The 25,720-nt window shown below is 46.2% G+C and overlaps 2 protein-coding genes and 1 long non-coding RNA gene across 3 annotated transcripts in view; 1 reads left to right on the forward strand and 2 right to left on the reverse strand.

The window, feature by feature from the left end:
- Nucleotides 1–670: 670 nt before the first annotated feature.
- Nucleotides 671–5,720, reverse strand: LOC115316759. Its single transcript, XM_029976218.4, has 2 exons — nucleotides 5,444–5,720; nucleotides 671–3,782 (listed from the first exon to the last, which is right to left on the reverse strand). The coding sequence occupies exon 2, from the start codon at nucleotides 3,780–3,782 to the stop codon at nucleotides 3,210–3,212; it is 573 nt and encodes a 190-aa protein (XP_029832078.2). The 5' UTR covers nucleotides 5,444–5,720; the 3' UTR covers nucleotides 671–3,209.
- A 9,067-nt stretch (nucleotides 5,721–14,787) lies between these two features.
- Nucleotides 14,788–25,720, forward strand: part of LOC121834814 (glutathione hydrolase 1 proenzyme-like) — a 40,408-nt gene continuing 29,475 nt past the window's right edge. The window contains exons 1-4 of the mRNA XM_042288627.1: nucleotides 14,788–14,974; nucleotides 17,022–17,144; nucleotides 17,829–17,911; nucleotides 17,981–18,176. Of these exons, the coding sequence (XP_042144561.1) occupies nucleotides 14,799–14,974; nucleotides 17,022–17,144; nucleotides 17,829–17,911; nucleotides 17,981–18,176 (578 nt within the window). The 5' untranslated portion in view covers nucleotides 14,788–14,798. The remainder of the gene's footprint in view (nucleotides 14,975–17,021; nucleotides 17,145–17,828; nucleotides 17,912–17,980; nucleotides 18,177–25,720) is intronic.
- Nucleotides 18,965–24,984, reverse strand: LOC121834839. Its single transcript, XR_006077347.1, has 4 exons — nucleotides 24,814–24,984; nucleotides 22,988–23,109; nucleotides 20,357–20,475; nucleotides 18,965–19,036 (listed from the first exon to the last, which is right to left on the reverse strand). It is a non-coding gene; the product is annotated as an uncharacterized LOC121834839 (long non-coding RNA).

Genomic DNA, 25,720 nt, shown 5'->3' on the forward strand with positions numbered 1-25,720 from the left:
CACCCCGGCTCTATATTTCAGTTCAATGTTTTTTATGCATCTTTGTTTTAACTGTTTCGCCCACGTTATATCACACGAATGTAATACCTTAATTAAGAAAATAAAACACAACGCCAGCTTGCAAACACAACGCCTTCACCTAAACTGAACCTTGATAGGTTTCAGAATGGTTTCGGCTTTGCGCTTTCAGCGTGGTTCAGCGATTCTTAACACAATTAAATAAACTAATAAAAAAAAAGTTTTCAGAAATTAGTTAGGCATAATCTAATTTAGTTACAGACCCCTTTGTTTGCACCACGCCGTTAAAAATGGACAACTAAAAACGATCGATAGATCAAAATACAGCCATACAGCTGCCAAGCATCTTGTCCAGTTTCAGCTAGTTCAACCCTGGAAACAGGGCAATGAACTGGTGTGCCTTTAGAAAGGCCTTTCTGTGGCGCCGCGGCTTTCCTGTGCTGAAATAATATATCAATATAAAAAGTTTCAACTCTTGAACCAAGTCGATACCCATACCGAATATACAGCAGTCAGACTTGCAATACGCAGACTTTTCCTTGGGCAACAACTAAGTATGTACTACTAACAAATGCAACAAGCCATCTAATAAAAGCCGCCAGCTTGCGAGTATTGGGGCAGTGTAGTAGGAGGGGCTGAAACAAAATAAAAGTCGTACAGGATACCTTTTATTTCAGAATAAAACTGACAATCATACCAATAGTACCATTATTGAGGCAGATATTGCCATTAGACGAACACCATACACTCACATGCAAAAAAGTTCCGCTCAGGAATAGGTTTGTACTCCAGAGTAAAAGTGAGCAGCAAAAATGGCAAACATGCAAATGTCAACCATACGAAAAAAAAAAAAAAAAAAGATCTTGCCACAACTTAAGGCTACCCCAAGGTGCCAAGTTAACCGTGCACTCATTGTGTTCTTTATAAAATGCTAAAATGGTAAAGTATTAGCAAAGCTGCTCGTGGCTTCCTTGAGATGCTTGGGCTAAAAGAAAGTCCACTTACAATACTGATGTCAGCCCCCAGTTCCGAGTGGAATACTCATAATCTTTGCAGAAATACCATAGCTGCCCGTTATATTCGTTGCCTGCTTAGCAGCACGGTGGTACAGTCCCTCTTGTAGCCAACTACGCCACTGGAAGCATTTTTCTTTCTAGGCTGTGCTGTCAAAAACTTAATGAACACCATATAAAATGACCGCCACACAAACAGGCCACCACATGCTGATGCGGCTCCATGACAGTGATACGGTAAATACAATCACTTCCATAAATTTTCAGAAAGAAAATATTAATCTTTTTAAGCTTGGCCATAGGCAATAACACAGAAGTGCAACGCATCATTTTGATCAGAAATAGAGGCTGCAAAAAAGCAGACTGCAAGAATAGCAAGCACGCAACTTCATTGATGCAAGCAAACAAAAGCCCCTCCTTCCCCGATAATGTTACTGAACTGCCAAGCTTGGAATGCTCATGAAAGAATGCTCAATGATGTGTCAATGTCTCGCCGGGCATGCACGCCCGGGAACAATGACAGTATTGCAGGCAACAGCCTTCACAAAAAACCCGTGGAGGTTAGTCACTCAACTGAAAGTTTCCCGTCGTGTACAAACATGTTTTGAAAGGCTGCCATTTTGAAATTTTCACGTAAGAATAGGATCGCTCGGGCACAACTAATATGCACAACCTTTTGTAAAGGTCAGCAGCCGTTTGGAGGTCCATTCCCTCTCAGCTGTTGCCACTGTGGTGCAGACTAAAGTAGAAGTTTGGGCTAGTTGGTATTTCATGATTAAACATGCTTAAACATGGGAGTAACCACTTCGCAAGTGCAATGTTTGCAGTTACTCTTATAATCAGTAGGCGGTTAATTGTCACCAATTCTTCCTGTGAAATGTGCCAAACAGGGTATAATACTGTCCGCAAGTTCCCCTTGAAAAACTTGGGCAAATACAGAAAGCGAGCCCAGTGGTCAAAAAACCGCAAAACGTAATGCTGTTGAAAAATGCAAGAGTGCAGACAAAAAAAACCTTCTGCGATGTCTTAGCAAAGGAATGATCGAAGCGGCGGTGCAAATGTCACGGCAAAGATTCCAAGACATTCGGCCAAGCAAGCACTCTGCTTACTGAAATAAAAGAATTTCAAATCCGTAATGGAAAGGGCAACTACTACCACGACAGAGAAGTCTGTCTAGAAATGGCAAGACGAGGACCCGAGCCCATGCTGGAAGCCAGCTCCCGTGCTTCGTACGCCCAGCAAAAGGGGGCATCGAAATGACGCGCCTTGCTCGAGCTCACCGCTACAGAATAAAAGATCCTCTGGGACTTTTAGAGGCCCTCAAACCAGCTGCTCTCGACAGGTCCATAGTTTGTTCCACCCCTGAGACAACACCTTTTACCTAGCTCACTTCCCTGGGAGACGCGCACCACATGGCTCGAAGAATGATACCCCTTGTCGGGACTAGCATGTGTACCTCGAAATTTGTCGAAGGTTGCTGGCTGCCTCGGATTGACGCCTCCGCTCGTGGAATGAAAAGCAGACGACAAAGTCGCGCTTGCCGTTCTTCGGCCAAAGAATGTCGCCTCCGTTCTTGCTCTCACGGGCATTGTGTTGGGAGTCTCGAAACCATCGCTAGCAAGTGTCCATGAATAACGGCTATCAACTTTTGAAAGTCCCAACTCTGTAAGCTAGTATTTGCGAGTAGAGGGGTAACGGTGGACCAAACAAACGTCAAAAGATAGAGGTAGCCCCAGGTTAACCACCAGAGCCACTGACGGCACGACGATGGCGAGGCGTCTCTGTTGGATACCTGGCCTTTGGCACACGCTTGCTGCCTTCCATCGTGGTCTGACAGGTGCATGCACACTTGTAACTTACGAGACGGCAGAGTGCCATCGAAGCTTGAAAGACCTCCCCGCCATTCTCACCCCATCAGTAACTAAAGAGCTTGTTTTTTTAAAGGCTTTTTTTCGTGGATCTACCCGCCTTGATACACCAGCTCTTTTGCCACAACTCGCCCCAATCAATAATACTCAAAACTGAACGCTTCAACATAGGATAGGAGAGAAAAAGTCCGCCAGCACACATCCCGGCAAGAGTCTCCACTCGCATAACGGCGTCCCTTTCACTTTCACAGATCGACGAAGTGTTCGCTCAACCTCGGCCGCGCGTCCTCGTGGATCGACAGACACGTCATCAAAGCACGAGCTCCTCGCCGTTCCCGACCTCTTCGGCGACCACTCCGTTCAGCTTGTCCTCTTCAGAATCCTCGAACGATCCTTCCTCCTTCTCTTCCAGCTCACGCGCATCCTCGCGAAGCGGAACCTCCTTCTCTTCTTCAACTTCTTCCTCCTCTTCTTCTTCTTCCTCATCCCCTAAAATGTCGCCGTTGACCCTCACGACCGACGCGTGGTGGTTCTCGTAAGCGACGCCGTTCGAGGGAGCAGACAACGACGCGTCCGCTATGCGCTCCACGAACTCTGGGTCCATGGCACGCAGGCGCTCCAGGAAGGCAGCCTTGTCCTCGTCGCTCCAGCCCTGGAACCACTCCTCGAAGAGGGTCATGCGGCACTGGAAGAGTGAGGGCGCCCTCTGCTGCCCCAGAGAGAGCTCGTCCAGCAGCCCCGAGAGGCCCGCGTTGTGGACGTACTTGCGCGCCAGGACGCGCAGGAAGTCGTCGCGCTGGAGCTCGCTGTACTCGCCAAACCAGCTCACGAGGTAGGCGGCCTGCTCCGCCGCACTGCACGCGGGTCCCTTCTGGCTCAGCATCTGCAGCGACAACGGTCACGTCGCAACTGAAAACTCCCTACATTGGTGACGATGAAGAGCTGTTTACATATACAGCACAGTGCCACCGGCGCTATTAGTCAGTTCTGAAAATAGCGCCGATCTTGCTCATGCAGCACTGACTTTGCACTATGCAGAGCGCGATTTCGTCTGCTTTTTGTGCAGGGGTGGAGGTGACGTCGGAATGCCGAGCTCCGATTGGACGGATAGTGGGTACACCTCAAGGCAGTTTGTATCGAGGTCTACCCGCTATTCTGCGATCAGAGTCAATTAGAGCTCGATGTTCTGACGTCTCCGCAATCCCTGCGCCAGGAGCAGACGAAACTCGCACTCCGGGGTCGTACAGCGCGGCATCAGTGCCGAGTTACTTTCAAGTCAGCGCCGTTTCTAGTGGCGATTTAGTGCTGCGCTGTATGTCCGAATTGGGCTGGACGATGATACAATAACGCCATCTTTGAACTCGGACGTTTTGAGGCAGAGTAGTACGAAAGATAGTCTGGCGATTAATCTAGTGCGTTGCAGCTTCAGAATAGCGGGACAAGCTCTTCCCACAAACACCTCCACCCCTTCTGCTTTAGCAGAGCAAATGACGGAGAGAAGGCAAGTGGAGAGGAGAAAACTAGCAATTGTGGTAAGCAGAAAGCTTTGTGGAAGGGGCTTGTCTTGCTATGCTTAACCTGCAACAGGCTATGGTGACAATGACATGAATATGATAGAAGCTTCTCTAAAGTTGGATGGCTCACAGCACAGCCGTATACCGAGAGTGGGTTTGCACGCTAACTCGGGTGACTGACATGAAAAGGAAGGAAGGAAAGAAATGGACCTTTTCCGAGAAGCGTTCTGCGCACGCGCGAGCGCCTGATGCCAAGCGGCGGAAGTCGGAACGAAAAATCAAGGAAATTCGGAAGGAGGCTGTATATCAGTGAGTAGAACACGTAACTGCAGCATATATATAATTGTGTTACACAAAAAAAGAATGCCGACGGAAAGGAAAACACAACGTTTTGGTGGACGCCACAGATGCTCCTCTTTAAAGTCGCGTTGGGCAGGCGCTGCTGCTCAGAGAGTGAAGAAACTGGTAGCGTAGCTCCCATTATCGATTGGTAGCGCAGGTAGGTCACTTCCTCGATTTTTAGTTTGTGCAGCCACCGCCTGGTGCCGTCGGTATGTGAAAAAGGTCCATTGGTCAGATGGAGAGTGGCCGCCTTCAACAGGAATGTCTTCTGGCCAACTAAAAGCTTTGGCAGTGTGCAAAAATCGGTAATTACGTTAGTTTACTTAGTTCAAATGTCGCAGGAGTCAAAGGTGAAAACCCTCGATGACCGAGAAAAGGAGATTCGTGGGCGTACATTCAACGAGGGGACGGACTACAGCTTGAGGCTGCCAACCTCCGAAACGAGTCAGCTTAAGGCATCCTCTTTTGTGCAGTTTTGTAACGTCCGACTCCACGTTTCCTCAATCCGGTTGCAGGTGCAAATAATGAAAGGCCAAGATTACATTCAGTTCACACTACGACCACGAGCAAGCTCTAGTGGCAGCGCCGTAGCTGCTGTGACCATGCCCTCGCTGCTCCCACTGACCAAACTCTCTCCAAGTGCAGCCCTGCCTTGCAGAAGGAGACGGCTTGACGCACCCCCACCCACCTCGGCCGCGTGTACGGTTCTCGTCTGCGCCGTCTCAGAGGGGCGCCAGCGTAGCGGCCAGCAGTGGCTCTCGCTGCTCGAGGGAAATCAGGAAGCGCCGCACGAAGCTCGGGTCCTTCTGGGCCAGCAGCCGCACGAAAGTGCGCTGTCCCTCGGCGTCCCACGACGAGAAGTACACCTCAAACAGTGACAGCTGGCAGCGCAGCACCTGGGGACTGCCCGGGCTGGACAGGGACCCCTGAAGCGACAGCAGGCTCAGCTCGAGGGAGAGGTCTCCTGCATCGGAGCGTAGAGACAGCGGGGTCACTACGTGGCCGCCCCTTCGCCAGGTGGCCTAAGTTACCACCCAATGCAGAGGGCATAGCTCGTGCGTCCACAGCCCAGCGACTGGTTGCCCCGGACCAACTCTAGCTATGTGGAGAGCAAGTCGTCTGCTTCTTGAGCACAAGTTGCGATGATGTCCAAATGATGCCGTGCTCTGATTGAAAGGATAGTGGACAGACCTCAGTGCTAGATGCCTTAAAGACTACCCACTATTTTTTTTTACCAGTTAATACAAGTTTAGCGTTCTGACATCAGCGCAACACCTGTGCAAGAAGCAAACGAACCTGTGCCCCGCATACACCTGTGCAAGAAGCAAACGAACCTGTGCCCCACATAGGCTTCTAGCTCTACACAACCCAGCTCCTAGCAACAGCAGGGACTGTTGCTAGGAGCTAGGACTCGGGCACCTAGCGACAGTCATTCTTGTTGCTAGGAGCCTGAATAAACTTCTGATACACCGCAAAGAGATAACCCTCCTCCCGATAGATCTGCCAAGTAGGCTTTCCCATGCGAACCACAATGACCTCGCATACACAGGATTTTTCACCTTGGGCAAAAAAAAAACAGAGTAAAAAAAGCAACTAAGGTCACCAATTTTTTTTTTTTACATTAACTTGGTTTTGTAAGCGAAAACTAAACTTTAATAGTGACCAGAATTCACAGATTGCAGACACTAAAGGAAAACACATAGAAAACAAGATCTGGTGAAGTACAATGTCTTGCTTGCACCCTTATATTTTGTTTGCTAGTCGATTGCTGTTTATGTCTTAAAAAATTCCCTACCGGTTTCTAGTATTTAGCAAAAAAGAAAACACCACTGAATGCATACCAAATAATTGTTCGACCGTATCAGAAAATAAAAACCCAGAAGATTTGGTGAATCTTGATCTGACATCTTAAAAAGTAGCACTCCAGTACTGAAGGGAATGTGAACACCAGGAATGTTTATGTTTCTCATGCATGGGCAATCAAGATATATTTTTCGTGTTTACGGCAATTCTAAAAATCTCCGTTTGCCGATTCACACAATGCCGGTTCACTCAATGTGCTGAAGTGAAACAGATGAAACAGACCAGTGGCACAGCAGGAATTTTTTTCAGGGTAACAAGATGCCTAAAATGTTCACAATTTTTTTTTTTTTTTTTTTTTTTGTGGTTGAGGGGTATGCATGTGTGTATTATAGGGTTTGTTGGATTTCACGAGGAAGGGGGAGGGGGGCTGAAGCCTTATAAGCTTCTACCCTGGCTATGCCACTGATACACTGAGGGATGCTGAATCATACAAGAAATAAATGCCGGAAGTCATAAACCCATCACATATGCGAAACACCTGTTCTGATAGTCAGCAAACCAAAGTTACGAGCTATAAACTCCTCTCCTCCCTCTTCCACCCCCCCCTCCTCTCTCTCTCTCTTCCCCCCCCCCCCTACATCCCAAGAGGAGAACTAAATTTTTCACAAAGAAAGCATCACAAAGGACCGTGATGTGAGACTCCGGAAAGTCACTTGAGGGTTTGCACTCTCCAAGAGCCCAAGATTGTGCTCCCAGTTTCTTTAATGCTTTTTTTTTTTTTTTTTGGCATACCGGAATTCACAAAAAGTGTTTCATGGATGCTAGTACTTTTACTAATGAAGATACACCACAGACAGCTTAGTTCTAAAATATTCAGTTTTGCATTGTTATAAAAACGCAACTGAAGTGAAAAAAAAGTGGGCAAACCCTCGAACAATTGGTTCTCGAATGGCTATTTTTGTCTGGTAAAAAGCCAGATTTCTAGTAGCAAGTATTTGTTTCTCAACTGTGGGGTATGTCTAAGTCACGTCTCCCTTATGACCTAAGCGTGCACGCTGCATGCTGCACCGGAGGGGGCAGGCAAGGAGGGGCTTGCCTTGCGGGTCCCTGGAGGGCGCCACCCGTGCCAGCAGCGTGGACAGGAAGGCTTCTTTCTCGGGCGGACCCCACAGGGAGAACCAGTGCAGCACGCAGCGCACCTCCAGCTGGCTCAAGGGGCTCACGCTCATCGGAACTGGGAGGTAGACGCCGCCACACGGTCCATACTCCGGTTCGCCGTAACTCGGCCAAGAACCAACGCTACGGCCCCTTTGAGGCAGTCAGAGCAACGGAGGCAAAGCACGTGACAGCCCGTACCAAAGTTGCTGCGGCGAGAGCGCAACCCGAGCAGTCGGAGAAGAGGCAAAGGAGGAACTCTCCTTTCTATATCCCAGACATTGCTTTTTCTCTCCTTTGCGAGATTAGCCAGTCACTCACAGGTTCATACAAAAGCGGCTTTTCTCTCCCGCCCGTGGCTTCGACGGCACTGCAAGCAACTAGCGAGATGGAGTATGGTCATGTGTTTCCCTCCGACGCGCCGATTGGCTCGCTGAAACCGTGGCCTTCGCCGTCTGCCAAGTTACAGCGAGACGAAGCGTAGCCTTTTTCGCGCAGACAACCTGCAGGTGGCTGCAATGCCCCTACAGCGTCTGCAACGATTCTTCGACCGGTGTGTTTAGTGTCATGTACCGCCCAAAGCGGCAACAGCCGATTTCGCAGTAGCTGGCACGCCCCGCCGTCAAATGCAGGAACCCTGCCCATCAAGTGCAAAAGTTGAGGAAAAAAAAAAAGACAAGCAAACGCAAGTGTTATGGCTGTTCCAGCATTTGAACTCGTGGCCGCTCAACCTTCCGTGAACTGTCAAGCCAGAGAGCGACCCCTAGCAGAACAAGGTGTCTGCCAATATCGGAGCAGGCAAAAGAATGACGCAGGTATGAAGGCGGAAATCAAGTGACAAAAGATGAAGATGTGGTAAACACACCAGTCAGATAGGTGTTCAAGGCACCATAGTACAACACGCAAGAACAGGCCATTTCAGAATTTACCTTCGAAGGGAAGTGGAACATACCATGTTTGACAGCTCAGATTGTGGCAACGTCGTCATGTGGCTCACGATTTAAGAGAATGAATGCCTTTTTCTTTGCTTTCTGCCTATATAATGCTTCTGTATGCTGAAAAACCAGCACCCTCCGTTCTTTGCCGTTTAACAACAGGTCCAAGGTCATGCTCAACTTAAAGAGGGCAGCCACATTTCTCTTTTTACCTTCCGGTGACATACGAATATGAATACCAACTGTGAACTTTGAAGTGCTACCGTTAAGTCAAATATTTTTCCAGTCACGTTGCAAAACGCGTCCTTGGCGACTAAAGCTCTTGATCTGTCAACTTGAAAGCAAACTGCAGTACAAAAATCCCATCCTGACCTAAAAACGACGGCCAGCTCGCAGCCCCGTTTCACGTTTTAGGCAGAAAAGAGGGCTGAAGCGAGAAATGAGAAGTAATCGCCGGTCGCGTTGATTGCAATGCCCTGCTCGCGTAACGACTCGCAGAGCACTCGATAACGGGTACCGGTTCTCTTTTTTACGTTTCAACGAGTCCGCCGAGACCTCCATAACAAAATAAAAATTAAAAAAAATTGTCGACGTGGTCTCGCGGACTCCGTGAACCATCACGCAGTCGCAGCGCAGCTACAACGAATTAATTTCGCGATGACAAATCAACCTGAACGGGAGTGCGCTTGGCATAATCCGTGTCACGCTCGTGAGTCATCGGTCATAAACGAAAACGTAATGTTTACACCGCATGAAAAGATATATTTTCGAAATAAAATAAAACGCAGATTACGTCCGCTACGTTTGGTACAACGGCTGTCAGGAAGTGCTCGACTAAATTGACCCGCAGGCATGAAATAAAAGTAAGCCTAAAGTGGCAGCAGCACGCCCAGATGTTTGCGGTTATCGATGCTTCCGGGAAATACTTCTTTTAAAGCGGCGATAAATGAAACAAGCCGATCGACTTACCGTGAACGGACAGTGCGGCGACGCTTTGGCTTTGCGCGAACTGAAAGATGGGGAAGGGGATGCAAGTATCGCAGGTCGTAAAACAATGCAGGCCGATATCGCTCTGATTCTCACTTGCCTTCGCGCCGGCCTTCGGCGCTTCGACAACAAAACGTACCGCCTACGATAGAACGATAAAACGATAGCCGACAGATACCCGCCTACAACGTCACTGCCCTGTCACTTCCTCGTTTGATAAACGGAAGACGTAGTCGACGTAGTCTTTCTAAACGACGCTAGGGGCTCAGGTGGCGCTAGCTCAAGAATATTATTTAGGGTGGGGACAACTTTTCGTTGTAGCTGGTGGGCGGTCATTGGACACCAGCTATCAAGTTCTCGTGCTGTTCAAGCGTCCCCCCAAAAATGTTTTCATTTTTTTTTCAGGCGATTCATCATGGTGTCCGAAGACTACCTAATTAATATTCTGCTACAGAGTCAACTATATTTTTAATAACGCCAAAAAACGCAACTGCTGGGAACCGAAACTGAAACCTCCACACGGAGGTCGGAGAAGTGGAGAGGAGAAAGTGAGTGGCGGAAGTCACGTTTAGCTGTACATTTATTCGCCGATAAAAACCGAAAATATGTATTCATTAAAAAAATAAGCAAAGAAAACGCAGAACAAAAAAAAACACAAAAAACGTTGACCCTTATTATATTTTAAGCAGTCTTTTCTCGCTGTGTTTTTAGCAGATCTCCATGCGTCAGACAGTACCCCGTATCGCACGGAAATACAGTCAGGCCTGCCATTTTCCAAAGAAATACAAAATCGAAATCGTATAATAGACTTCTTCCAAAACCGACGCGCCCCATCACGACGAAATACCACGCAGTGCACTCTGGGAACTAGTTGGCCACTCAGTTTCGTTTTCCATTGAGCAGCTTCATCTCATGCTATCACGCCGCGACCGAACACGCTGCTTGCGTTTTGGATTATCTGATTTTTTACGAATGTATAATACACTCATTTTCGAGCGATACAAAACGAAGACTGGGGCACTTTCCTTGGTTCCCGAAACACCGGATATTGTGCGTGCCTATGCAAACGTAGTAAGACGTGGCTTGGTCACCTCACCCCACGAGTGCATCTTTGAGCTCAATGTCAGTAATCCCGTCTAGTACCAGTGAACTACAACTGAAATTTGGTCACCTTGAGCCCTACACGTATTTTGTTTGCCAAACGTCTGCTTCTTGTTACCGCAGTGGGCGAAAAGCAAGCCGCATCGTCACAGGTGTTTTAAAGTTGAGCCCAGCGTTGGCGCAAGAACTTTTAAGAAAACGCAATAAATTCGACCTCACTACTGCACAAAAGTTACTATGATGTCTTCCTAATGTCATCACATATTTCACACTCAAATTTTATGCTGATAGAAGACTAAGTTTTCGCAAACACTGAGGCCTGCTAGCGACGACGGAAACCCTTAACAAGCGTCCTCTACTCCTCGCTAAGCCTTTTTGGACGAGCTTTTACTGACGCCCAAGATCTGTGCCTTAACAGTGTGTCTGAAATTATCTCAGCATACTACAGTCAGGAAGAAAGCAAACAGATAACAAATATTATGGCCATTAACAACCGTCATATGCGCTTTGAATAATTTCGTTCGCACTTCCGGCGAACGGTGCGACGTTCTTCACACAAGTGCTCAACTTTTGCTTTCTTAAGACGGTTTGTATGAGCGAATGTGTCTGTATAATTGCAGGATAACTTTATGCGCATAAGCGATGTTGAATATTAGTGGAATCCAAGTGGGTGGGGACTTGACTTCGTGCAGTGCTGCGGGGCAGTACAGATAAGAGATGAGAAGTGTGTTCAAATGCAGCTTTTCAATGGCGACTCCGAGTTTTACCTTGCGTACTCAGGCGTATTAAAAAGAAAAAAAAAACAGTAATTACAAAAAGGTATATTTCGTCTATGGACACACGAAACAAACATACTTCCTGATCAACAACGCTAATGTAAAGGCGCGAGCTCGATGTATGCATACTTATTGCTTGGTACAGCTTGTTGATTCGTACACAAGCAAGATCCCCGAGCTTCGCAGCGTCAAGATTTTCAGCACTGGCTCGTCCACCATACCTCGAAACACTAACAGAGAGGCTGAAGTACAAAAATACAACAAGCATGCGTTAAAACAAGTTATACGTCTCGGGCTTCGAGCCCGAGACGTATAACTTGTTTTAAAGCTTCGAGGTCTGGCCATTTAGGTTAGTTTAGAGACAACAAATGACGCTGGTTGAAAAAAACCCCGAGACTGCGGGTAAACGACACAACACTAAAAAGTCTCTAACACAGCTGAAATTTTTATTTTCCAAACTTGGTTATATAGGCGGGGCGGGGCATATAACCAAGTTTGGAAAATAAAAATTTCAGCTGTGTTAGAGACTTTTTAGTGTTGTGTCGTTTACCCGCAGTCTCGGGGTTTTTTTCAACCATGTGCAATGTACACCAGTTCGTTTGCGCCCTTACTTTTTGTTCAAATGACGCTCTCGGGAACAGAAAACATGAGATAACGGAGGTTTATAGTCCACGCTCTGTGTATAATCTCTTGTCGACGTGTCGATCGAAACCGAAACCATGCCACTCTCCTGCCTGGCCAACTAGTTCCCAGTGTGCAACGCGCGCCATGTTGCATGCAGGGGTTTATGGAATCTTGCAGACGGCATACTCCGTGTGCGTTCGTCATGCGTTTGTCGTCTGCAACCTGTCTGCAACAGGCGCATTTCAAGGCGTCCCGAGGGCCAGAAGTTGCCGTCGCAAATATTTCAGAAACAGCCGATTCTCGGCAAACTTCTGCCGTCCTACGTGTGAAATCTAGGCTTCCTTTATTTATTATCTTTGGAAGTTTCAGTTCCACGTCTGATTTTTGACCAATCGTTCTTTCGGAGCTACAAAGCCCCTAGCAACGGTTTGTTTGGAGCGGTGACGTCACACTTACGGGGTCAACTATGACGCTGAAGGAAAAGAAAAATATATAAAATACATTGTATACACATATAATTAAAATAATAATTCAGAGAGTAAAATTTATTGTTTCGATGTCCAGTGATTAAAGGGACACTGACAGGGTATTTATGCTCGCTGAGGTTTTTAGTTGTACGTGTCATATGAGAGCTCAACTACCCAGAACAGAATTTGCGGCTCGAAATTCGGTTTCTTTCCGCCCGAAAACAGCCGATCAAGAACTAGCCGGTTCGAGTCTCGCTCACTCTCTTTTTCGAGGTCACGGGCCGTTTTCTAAGGTATCGATGCGACCACCAAATTTAATCAAAGTCGTGGGTCACTGAAGGCACACACTCAATATTAAAAATAGAAAAAAATATGAAACCCATTTTTTGTGGCTTCTAAAAAGCTGTAAATACGTTGATTGAAAAAAAAAAGTTCCACAGACAACCGGAAGCATTCTGTGCGTTCGTCGTTTCGCGTATCGTGGGACTCGCGGGGATGGCGATGGCAGCGGACGACGGGCGTGGGACCTCTATTTCAGAACTGTCGTTCGCGGTACCGGCGAATTTTGTCTGCCTTTAAAAGAGAAATTTGGGACAGATCAAAAGAATTTGTATTCATCCCGTACGACACGCCCGGCCACCAAGCCGATTTGCACGAAGTCGTCGCCGAGCCGTCGCTCCCTTCTCGTGGCTGAAGACATCGCTCGCGCAAACGTCAAGCACGACGTGTCTACTTCGAGTTGAATATGCACGCGTACGATTTCTTTACTAGGTGCGAATGTCCCCAAAGCGTGGTGCTTCCCGACTTCGACTCAGGAGTGCTTTTGCTAGAGAAAAATCGACAGCAAACTTTCCAACTTACAGTTTACCGGCTGAATTATTACAAAGGAAAGAGGTCCCAGAGGAAAGAGATCCCCCAGTAGCTCGGTGGGAAAGACGTCCGGTTCACACGCGGTAGGACAGAGTTCGATCCCCCGTGAAACTTTTTTTTTTTTTCAAACATTTCCCAATGTTTACATACCTTTTTTTCTTTTTTTACAATCATCACTGAAGAAACAAACAAAAAATAACAAACAAATGTTGCGGACGATACTTTGCTGAATTAAATGGTATGGGATTTCCTTTTTGACACCTGCGAACTCAATGTAATCACTTTCCACAAACTGCAAGGAGCATATAAATCAGGTAGCGTCCGCTTTCCGAGGTGCCCGTATATGTTCTACAGGAACTGCAGCCAGCCAATGGTCCCGATCCCGTTGATCTTTCGGAAACTCTGTAGCACAATGCCACTTTTTTTTCGGACGCAGGACATGTGAGCCAGCTCTTCACGCAACATCTTGGGTGTATTCTTTTCGGAGCCGGTCATGGAAATTCACCACGGGCACTCACTACTCATCTCCGACTCCTCAATGTACAAAACAACTCATCTTGGAGTACAGAACAACGAGCGGAACAAACATAACTGCAAAAGAATCGCCCGGCGAGCAGTTCCCGCACGCCGCATCGCACGCCGCATGTCGTGTCGTCTGCTACGGGGAGGAGAAAAAACAAACAAAAAAAAAAAAACGCACGGTCGGGTGTAGCCACGTGACTTCCGCCACTCACTCTCTTCTCTCCACTTCTCCGACCTCCGTCGGGTTTCGGTTTCGGTTTCGAGCAGTTGCGTCTTTCGGCTTTATTAAAAAAATACGCTACTCTGTTGCAAAATATTAATTGGGTAGTCCTCCGACACCATAATAAAGCCCCTGGCAAAAAATGAAAAAAAAGTTTTGGGGGGTGTCAGTGTCCCTTTAAGTCTCCCACTTTTCCCGGCAACCTGCATTCACGCGGAAGAATTCTTTTCCTCCCCGAGTTTTTGCGTCGATATTTTTATCAGAACTGAAAGCGACGTAAAGGTTGAAGAAAAAGAAGAAAAGAAGGAAAGCCAGGCACGGTTGAGCAAGTGAAGCCCGCTTTTCTCCCTTTGTCCGATATTTAGATCTTCTTTTTGTCGTTCAACGGTACAAGGTGGTTTCCATCGAACCCTAGCTTCTTCCAGTCATTGTATATACAGTTCCCAATCTTGCCACTATTCGTTAGACTCTAAGGTAGTCCTACTCAGGCAGTGCAGCATCTCACCACATTTCTAGGCTGTCTGCACTTCGCTGTATATGTCATCCCCCCCATTACCTTGTTTCAGGCCTCACATATCTTGCCATGGGTGACGACAAGCTAGCTGTGTGCTGTACCGTCTGCTGCAGCCTCATCGGGATACTTGGGTTGATGCTGATTACGGCTGCATTCATACTGGCGAAACGTCCACAGTCCAATTTCGAGTGTTACAACCAATGGGCCGTTGCTGTCGACGCCAAAGAGTGCAGTCCGGTGGCCAGGTGGGCAGCCGCACTTTTTTTTATCTTTTTCTGTTTGTTTCTTCTTTCTGTAGTTGTTTTTCTACAAATTTAATGTAGAAGATTTTTCCTGCTCTTCGATGCCTGTTTTCAACTTTTCGTTCACGTCAACTCATGTTTATCGCTTCGCGCGAACGACTTGAAACAACGCCCAATTCGAAGGACACTAGGTGGCGCGAGCCACTGCCCAATTCAAAGAGTTTAGCCGCTGTATACCCATCAACAGAGCCGTGTATTGAGAGAGTTTGGTCAATGGGAGGTGCGGGCAGAGTCAGGGCGTACGGCAGAGTCGGAAAGAGGGCTTGGCGTGCTCTCTTGACCAACCAGAAGCCGAAAAGAATCCCCTAGCGGTGGTAGCGGCAAACAGTTCTGATCAAAAGTCTATGTTCGTATATGGTTTTAATAAACGCATAAGAGTGAAGTGTAGTAACTCTTTGTGGTTGAAAATAGGGTGCACGTGTTGTTTTGATTATGATCATGCAGAAAGATGTAAGAAACGAATGCGCCGCGCAACTCTGTTTTGCGCGGATAGAGTGTGACCGTTCGGACGGCAAATTCCCGGCCCTGGGCGCTTGGCGTACGGATCATGTCGATCGTTTCGCTAGTCGCACCCTTCCACCATCATTTTGGATTAACGTGATTGAAACATCACGTGTACCATATTTTCAGCCATTGAGAGTTACTCCAATGCAGTTATCAGGTTTGTTTCTTGCGACCACCGCCAGGGTATTATTTCCGGCTTCTGGTTGGTCACATTCGAATTTCTGAAGACGCCCTGGAACACGCCCAGCCCGCTTTGGCCAATGGCGCCTCCTCATTCGTCTCCTATACTTCCCAACGAATGGCCAAACTCTCTACATTTACGGCTCTGCCCATCAATACTTAGTCCATCGCGCGCGCAGATGCTTTGGCGCATTTCGGAAACGGGTTCCTGCGCATGTCCGCAACTCACGGGCCACAGCTCTTGTAGGAAGATCTGTTTGTTTGTATGTGGAATATTTTTTTTTGTGTCATACAATGAGATGTCTTGGAGGAAATGCACGGCTCCTAACTGGGATATTCTCAAAATCAGGGGTATAAATAGTTCAGACATTCCGTCGTGTGTACTGACCAAACAAATCTAAATGCACGACGTTTCACCGTACTCAGTGCCACAGCACAGGCTGTTTTTCGGGCCTAAACCTACTTTCAGCCCTGTCATTTGCCGAGCTCCTACCATAAATGAACCCTTTTCAAAAGTCCGCGACATCGCCTACCCGCCACTGTTCGATCGAGTCACGTACTCTCATGTATTGGACACGAGTGTGACGTCAGCGTTCGACGAGGACTCGGATCGAATCACGCGCTTTGTTCCCAAGAAATGGCGAGCACCAGTGTTGCCCGATGGACTTTTGAAACGGGTCTATTGCAGCGATCGGCTCTGCCAAGTGCTTTGCGAGAAAGTCGACGCTCCAGATTTCTCGGTGTGCTCCACCTGGTGATCGAAAGAGACGAGCGCATTAAGAAGTACCAACTCCTTATACTTCGTGTCACGCTTCCCCTAAACCCCGCCAAGCAACTTTTTTTAACTAAAAATTTACATGCACCAGTTTTTTTTGTTTTTTTTTTGTAGAAATGGTTACGTTCCCGGGTGACAGCAGATATTAGGTCAACAAAATAGAAATGGGGAACGTTTATCCCGGAATGTCATCTCTCATCTCCCTCTCCCTCTCCCCCCCCCCCCCCCCCCCCCACTAGGGCTGATCCATAAATCCTCCCCTGCCGTACCCTTGCCCTCTTCGACTAGCAAATGAAAGGCGACCCAGCATCCCTCAGCCCGTCAGAAAGCAGTGCGGCACCGTGCAGTTGTGTGTCAGTTTTCATTGCTGCTTTTTATACCCCATATTACCGACGCCGGAAAATAGAATCGTCAAGAAGGACGGTTGGCCGTGCGCGGGGCGGTGTATACCCTCCGAAAATGGCGACAACGTGAAGCAAGGTCGCGGGAGAGGGTGTACGCATGCGCAGAGGCATCTATCCGGTTTTCCAGAAAAATCATCAGCCTGGGAGGAAACATCGCCGACGTCGCGGTCGCCAGCCTGCTATGCATGGGCGTCGTGTGGCCTCACGTCATGGGCATCGGCGGGGGATTCTTGGCCGTGCATTACAACCAGTAAGGCATCTTTCGTGTCACGGGATACAAATATACGGAGCGAAAATTCGTCTGCTTCTTGCACAGGGGTTGCGATGATGTCGGAATGCCGAGCTCTTATTGGCTGATTGAAAAGCAATTGTGGGTAGACCTCCAGGTATCTAGGATCGAGGTCTACCCACTTTCCTTTCAGTCAAAGCCAATCAGAGGTCGAAGTCATTTTGACGTCCCCGCAAGATCGAAGCAGACGACAGTCGCTGACAGCTTAGGAAAGGCAGGGCATGGCAAATCTCGAGCAAGTTCCCACCGCCCCGCAGACAATCAGGTTGAGGCTTTAGCCGATAACCACGACGAAGAACCAATCATGGAGCAAGCATGTCGTACACAACGAGCCATGCCATGCGCTTAAAGGGGAGCTCCGGCAAAATAGTCATAATCACTGATTTGCGTCGAAATTGGTTGAGCACATTAAAAGTCACATCTAAACCAATAACCCAACACACAAAACTTTTTTTTTTCTTTTTTTTATGTTTTAAATTTGGTTTGATGGGCCCAGAGGCTCTTCGGGCAGCATTGAAAACGTGACGTCAGGTGTTGTAATATAGGGCAATATGAGGGCACTACAGCTTATTTTTGGCGGGTTACGCTGGCATGTTTTATGACGAATAAGAGGCCATAATCAAACGGATTTCTGTAAAATTTCAGATCGGGGAAGAAGTCAGGTGTCTTAATTTCTCGAGAAATGGCCCCCTCAAATATACCATATGTCATTCCAACAGACGGGCTGGGTAAGTTCAACGTGAATCGGCCATCTGAACCGTGGGGGACAAAAATGTGCGAGAATATGGCGTTTTTAGGCGCAGGCGCCGTGGCGGTTCCAGGGGCAGTGTCCGGGTACAGCGAGCTACACACGAAGCTGGCGGGAAAACTGCAGTGGAAGGAACTCTTCGACCCGGCCATTGACTTGGCTCTCAGCGGGTTCCCTGTCAGTTCCGTCTTGGGACGTGCTCTGAGCGAGGCGTCGCAGATGATCCAGGACAGACCCGACATGAGGTGGGTTCAGTGCGGCCGAAAGGCCGACTCCAGAGACCTGCTTACGACTGAATCAATGGGATACGAGAAGAAATTTAGCTCGTGTTTCTTGGTTTAGCCAGAAACTATTGTAAAAAATGGGCCGTCAAAATTACGGTAAGTTGACTGGCATTCTGGCTGCCAGCAACTTCTCGTAATTTATACGGCAGACCGTAAATTCAAATTTACTGCCTGACCGTAATCTCCCAGTAAATTAAACGGTCGCAGTAAAAAAAGATACCGTTAATTTTACGGGGCGATGCTGAACAGACCGTAAACGAGATTTACTGACTGCCGCTAAGATCACGGCATGGTGGCAGTTTATTTGCCGGTCAACTGACTGCTAATTTAATGGTCACCGTAAAAATGTTGACCGTTTAATTCACTGCCAGTTGGCCATCGTAAGAAGTAAATTGAAGGTGCAAAATGCTGGCACAATGAAGCGCTAGCACTTCGTACAACACGTCAGAAAGTATGCGAAATTCGACATAAGTAAGCATTGTCGAATTCTATCATCTTCCCACCGCATTGTGCGACATGCTTGGCATTTCACCGCACATGTTTTGCTGCTTCGATTTACTTCCTACTACTGGTCAACAGACAATGAATCAAACAATGGGCCATGAAGTCTCCTTAGGTTAGCCATTTTGTGCCTGTAATATATGTGGCATGCTGTTTATTGTAATTGTAGCGTGGTCTTCATGTCTGCAATGCAATCGTTGTGTATGTACATGCAAAAGCAATTAAGCCAGAACACAGCATAAATTATGTGTAGGATAGAAATAAAAACAGAACATTTATTTACTTGGATGATGAGGACCCAGGTCCATATACCCTCTGATCTGGAAAAGAAAGAAACCAGTCATCAATATAACATATATAAATGTGCCAAAATAGAAGCAGTTTAACAGATATGTTGTATAATGTTAGCCACGCTTTATTCACTGTGCAAAGAAACTAATGATGCTGATATTGCTTACAATGTTTGAAAGAAGCTTTATGTGACAACTGAACCCCCCCCCCCCCCCCTCTAGCTTACCTTCTCCTAATCAAGTCAAACTTCATTATATCTCAGTAGCTATATATTAGCCATGTAGTACATGTATTCTGGTTTTCTGGAATACCATATCAGTATCCCAGCACAGCCCCTATATACCTGGGCAAATGAATGAGAGGATATGCACAAAGTTTGGCAGAGAATGCTGCACAAAAATACAGCTATTTTATGGGAAAGCCTACTATTCACTTACTAGACAGACATTTGTCAACTTAAGAGCTGAGTGAGTTTGTTTTCAAAATCAGGGGTTGACACTAATTAAGCAGCACACATAGAAATTTACTCCTCCTCTTCATCTAGTTAAGCTGGTTGACTGTTGTTGGCACTAACGTAGAACTAGTCTTTCCCCACCCCCAGAGACTGCAATTCTCTTGCCACCGTGCACTAATGAAAAGGCACCATTAATCTTTCTCTGACATGTTCACACCATAAGAGATATGAATAGTCGTGGCCGGTTGCATCAGGGCGAGCTGCGAACGTCAGGCTTAGCTGTGTAGAATCTCTGTGCACTGTGCCTAGTGTCACTTCAGATAAACAAATGGTTAAAGCAGTGTGCTCAGCACTTCAATTTGAGATGATATCCAAAATAAACATGGACAGCTTGTGATGCAGCTGCCACTTACATGCTTCTCATTTTATCGACCTATATTTGCCATGTATAAGATGCACTATAAGATGCATGAAATGATGCACAGCAATGGCATCATTTCTCTTAAAATATATGACTGCATGCTAATCATGTCTCATTTCTAGCATCACATAGACATTTTTTCATGTAATTATAGGCAGCGTAGTAAAGCTATGCTTGAGTTCTAGGTAAGTTATGTTTCAACCCAATAGTGTTAATGCAGCAAAAGAACCAGCGTCCAGCGTCGGCATGTCGAGAAAACCCCTCGATGTTTTGCGCCACGATCCCTTGTGCATGCAAGGGATCATAGGATTCCCCCTCCCCACTGCTGCCCTCCCTGCCCTTACCCCCACCTCCCCTCTCCTCCTCCACCCTCTGCCCTCCCGCTATCGTGTCATACATTAAGGCCGAGCATAAGTGTCCCCCCATTTGTTTTTTCACACAAGCAGCTGGGTGCTCGATCATTATCATACTCACCAAATTTAGACCCAAGTGCCATTGCTTATGGCTGCTGAAATCTTCCTGGTGCCAAGACCTTGTGTTGAATGAGCTCGAGCTCCATGTTGCATGCCTCGTTCCCACATAGGATGACCGACCTTCAACAGACATATTCAAACAGAACAGAATGAGTAGAAAACCACAGACTGAAAAAATTAAGGAAAGTAACTCCAAGCTAGTGCTGATGTGATGTAAACGGTCAGAGTAATTTCGGAGCACCTTCTGGGCCAGCCAAAAATATATTTTCAAGCAACAAAAGGAAGTTTTGGATTTCGAAAGCACACTTCCTATTCATTCTGTTGTGAATACTACATTAAGATACATCTGTTTGCCTGTCAAAACTAGAAGACAATGCCTGCTTTCCTTTCCCACCCCTGTGTTACCACTAGTGTCAAGTTTAGGGACAAAAATTCTGTAATATAGTTATTCACAACAATTGCATTTAACAAAGATTTTTATGTTTATTCTAACATGTAAATTTAACTAGTAATATATCCGTTCAAGAAATATTACTACTTGATATGTCCACACTGTGATCAACAATACTAACATCTCCATCATTTAATCCATGCACTAAACAATATACATGTTCAAATTTGTGGGCCATGTTAAGGCCCGTTCACACTCTTGCGACCGAGTACGACCGAGAGAGACCAGACCGGTTTTTAATCCTCTTGCGACTTCTTAGGACCGTTCGCGCTGCTGCGGAGCTGGTCCTAAGAAGTCGCAAAAGGATTAAAAACCGGTCTCGTCTCTCTCGGTCGTACTCGGTTGCAAGAGTGTGAACGGCGCTTCAGTGCGTGAACTTTTTAGGAGACCCTGCACTAGCAAACAACTTGGTTTTTGAAATCTTCACCAACTTAGAATTTTCAGATTATCATTTCTCAACTTCCCTGTCTATTCAAAGACATGTGGACCATATGTTTAAATGACAACTTTCCTTCCCAAGCATGAGCCTCTGCTACAGCGAGACGAGATATGCAGAATCAGTGTGAAACCTGTGGGTACCACCTCTTTGTGGTGCACAAGTGTATGGTTAAGAGTGCGCCCAACGGTGGCGGCTAACTAGATTGGACAGACCACACATAATGCCGAAAATTCCCAAACTGGAAAGCACAGTATCAATTTTACAAAAGTAAAATTGAATAGTATATTGCCCAGAGCAGCAATAAATTTTGATTATTTGCTCAAGCCCACTCTGATGGTCCAGCCATGAAGCAGGGTCTTATTCACTGCTTTCTATAATAATGCGCTGAAGTAATGTGTGCTGAAATGTAGGCATGAGCAGTATGACAACAATGTAAGAAAAAATTTAGGCAAGCTTGATGATGCTCACAAAAGCTATGAAAGGTCAGAATGTGTTGGGCTCATTCAGATGCATGCTGTGTGTGGTTATGTGACCGTCTGACTATGAACGATTCGCTATTTGCAGTATGGACAGGTGACCACACACAAATGATGGTTATGTGATCCCATTATTCCCAGAATGGTGACAAGCTGGGTGGGACTCTGCGAACAATTATGCACAAAATCAGCGCAAAAGACGAACACAGAAAGAATGAGACAGGACAGAGCACTACTTACAACTGACATTTTATGAGAGGAAAGAGGAAGACAAAGACAACATTGACGCTAATATAACAGGAAGAGAAAAAAAATACAATAAAGAAAAAAGTAAAATCACAAAAAAATATATCACAAAAAGATAATAAAAAATAATAAGAAAAAGTCTTAGGTGATAAACTAATAAAAATAAAAATAAAATTAAAAATTAAGGAGTCTTTTCACTAGTTTGGTGTTATATGTTTATTAACTAGGCCATCAAATTATTTTGGAACAATGGCGACTAGATGCCATGGATCATGGCTAAGTGACCACCATTTATTCACTATTTGCATCTGTCAGTGTGACATGTCAGTCTGTCCAGAGTGTAAGTCACTGGCCTTTGCCATGAAACTCGACTGGCAAAACACATTATTTGTTGAAACCTGACATCCCCTTTTCACAGCATTAAAGAATTCATGCAACTTTACCCCAACGTTTCATAAATTATACACTCATTCGCCAGAATCAATGAAGAACCATTATTGTAAACTACCTCATCACATCCCCTCCCAGACGGGTAACAGCTGCAAAATTGCTTTCAATATTTCACGAACTAACCTTTTAAGGTACCCGTCTACAGCCGGAAATTTTGCTCTAAAATAAGCTGTGTGATATCATTGTTTTGCTATCCAGCAGAGATAATTTGATAAAGGTGCCGACTCACGAGAAGTACTAATCAAGCGCCGAATTCAATTTTTCTTTTTTTGCAAAAAACAAAGTGAAGACATTTTTTTTGTAAATCCATCACTGGCAGACAAACACACTATACCAGTGAGTAAGGCTTGTAGTTTCTAAGACAGTGGTCTGTTACAAAACCTTCAGATACCCTTCGTTAGTGGTAAATGTATCCCTGCATCTATCTATCTCTGAGAATTATCCTTCCTCTCTAGTGACAGTGGACTCTGACGCTCATTGAATTGTTTCACCTTCTTCTGCTTCTCTTCAAAATGAGTCTCATGTCCACTTCCCATTTATTAAGTGAACACTGTAGTGAATCATACTTACAGCCTCACACATTCCACTCCAGCTCTGCTATTTTCTTGACCAGGTTAAGTACTTTCTTGCTCACTTCTGACTTGGAGCGCTTGGCTCTGGTGCCACGGTCAGGGTTCATGCTCAGGAAACCTCTGCAATAAGCATCAGTGCCATAAAAGAAACATTCCATCCAAGTTGGTAACCTGAAAAGTTAGTCAATTTGGTCATATGTGTCACATATGTATACATGACCGAAGGGAGAGACTAGAAGAAAGTCAAATATTTAGTAAAGAGAATATCAGGAGGGGCCAAACTGCGGCTTGTGAGCCGCATGCATCTCTTCATGCCTCCCTATTGCAGCTCTCCTAACCTGAGGACCCACAAGTTATAACAGGTGGGACCAAACACTAAGCTTGTATACAAAAACGTTACAGTGAGAAGCGGGAGCATATCAAAATATGCAATATTGCTGGAGTTGTTTCGTTGTATATGGGCACAATAAAATGACATGTAATGGTCAGAAGGGGCAAATCAGTTTGAAAGATAAGCTCTATTTTTTTTATTTTCTTGTTTATTTCACCTTTACAAGCCAGGTTGAGGCAGTGTTAGCTTTGTGCTTAAATGTTTCCCTAAAATTGATTTCTGAGCTTTGTTATTACAATCCAGTCCAGCTGAAAGATGAAACACCAAGACCACTGGCCTATGCATACATGCAATTGAAGCTGTTTGATTGACTGCGAGAGCAGATAAGGGTTTTTATTCACCTGCCTCCATCTTGCATGTGCAGTGCCTTGCGGCGAAACGCATGCACTCGATCTGTGGACTCTGCTCGGGTGCAATTTCAATAAAAAGTACAGCATTGGTGCAGGATGTGGGAGCTATAGTTGTTTGGAGCTGGCGGAAACAATTGGAACAGCTCTCGAATCAGCGAGATATGTGCTCTTCTATTTAACAAATGAGAAGGAAGGTACCAACCAGGGCCGTAACTAAGGGGGGGGGGGGTTAGGGTGTTCTGACCCCCCCCCCCCCCCCGACATTTTTTTTCTGGGTACGGCCCTGATGTACCAAACCCCGCAAAGCACTCAAGATATGCGCAGATTTCTTGTTTGTGCCCTCAACCTAAGTATGAATAGAATGGATACGAATTGCAACTGGGGTTTAAAACTTCACGAGAGCGATTGCTCTGAACGTGAAAAATTATTTCGCTGGCAGTCGGTGGTAGGTCGGAGGTCCTCTAGGCTTGGTGGTAGCGGCATGGCGAAGGCAACTAGCGACTTCTCATAAAACACAGGGTCGTCCAGGTGAATCGGCAAAAGTTATGCACCAACTTCTATTCCTTTCCATTACCAGGAATTAAATTCCCGACAGTTTTTTTTCTTAAGGTTACAAGCGATTTGAAAGTATCCTTTTATTACCTTTTTAGCAAAGCGGAGGACCAGCCCCGGTACAGTGCTGGTACATGGTCGGTGCACTTGCAGCCATCCGATTTTAATCTCCACCTCTGCGCACGTGCAGTGGCGCCGGTCGGTTACTGGGTACCAAACCGGGACCGGTTCTCCGGTTTGCTATAACTCTCCATTATATGCCACCGATGTACATGATTCATAGGCGAAAATAGGACAATAGACATTTTCAAAATGGCTGCCGTTGTCCCCGAAACCCCCCCTTCCCCGAAATTTCTTTCTGGGTACGGCCTTGGTACCAACTGTGGGTCCATGTCTTTTATGACACTAAATGTGCAAGGTGTTTGCTTTATTTCAATAGGAACAATAAGCCTGGAAATGATATAGATAAAAAGTATGGAGTCCTACTAGGCATCCACATACATATACCAAAATCACAGAACAGGAAATTACCTCTGAAGGAACTCAAGGGTCGATGACAGGCCTTCAGCGTAGCAGATGTTAAAGCAATAGTGACTCGCAAAGAGTGCGCAGCCTATGCCGTAGGGACGTCTGGTATCTTCTGAACCATGAGCCTGCCATCAATGCTGAGTGCGTACTCGTGAACAGTCCACAGATCATCCCCTACAAAAGTTTAAAAAATGAGAAAATAGTAAACATTCAGATAAGTAGAGTTGCTGACAAGGCATTGAAACAATGGGGCTGGGCTGCACCTCCAGATCGTGGACATTTCAATTAATTGTAAAAACAAAAAGGGAAAAGGGAAGGGGCCCAGCTTCGTCCCTCCCACCCTCACTGCCAGTCTCCCCCCCACATTTCAAACACTTCTAACATTACTTGTTGCCGACAGGAGATGAGATCCTTGGCTCAATTTGCCTTCCCTCCACTATGAGTGAGCTTGTTTGAGTGTAGGCCAGTCAGAATTCTACTCCAGAAAGGGAGAGGATGGGCCGTGAAGGCACCTAGGCAAATGTTCCCTGGTTAGTGGAGAGGAGACATGTGCCACCAAAACTGAACAGGAACCTCGAAGACCCTCTCTCTCCCCAGTTGCACAGGACCACCGCATTTGCATGGATACACGCTGTATCGTTACATCTAGCACATACTTCTATTGGCTGCAAAGAAATCAAATGATTTGTGACTTCTAGCAACTTCGGAAATGTGTGTTGTCGCTATGGGCTATAGGTAGGGTTCGGCGTTTTCGGTTTAAACCGATAAAAACCGATAAAAGTACGCCGAATCTATTTTCGGAAATTCGGTTTCAACCGAAAAAGGTCAGTTTTTAGGCTCGGCATTTTCGATTGAAACCGATAAAAATACGTGGCATTCATTTTCTAAAATTCAGTTTTAACCGGAAAAG

The sequence above is a fragment of the Ixodes scapularis genome, unplaced genomic scaffold, assembly GCF_016920785.2.
Source record: "Ixodes scapularis isolate PalLabHiFi unplaced genomic scaffold, ASM1692078v2 PGA_scaffold10__122_contigs__length_95168666, whole genome shotgun sequence".
In the NCBI taxonomy this organism is placed as follows: Eukaryota; Metazoa; Arthropoda; class Arachnida; order Ixodida; family Ixodidae; genus Ixodes; species Ixodes scapularis.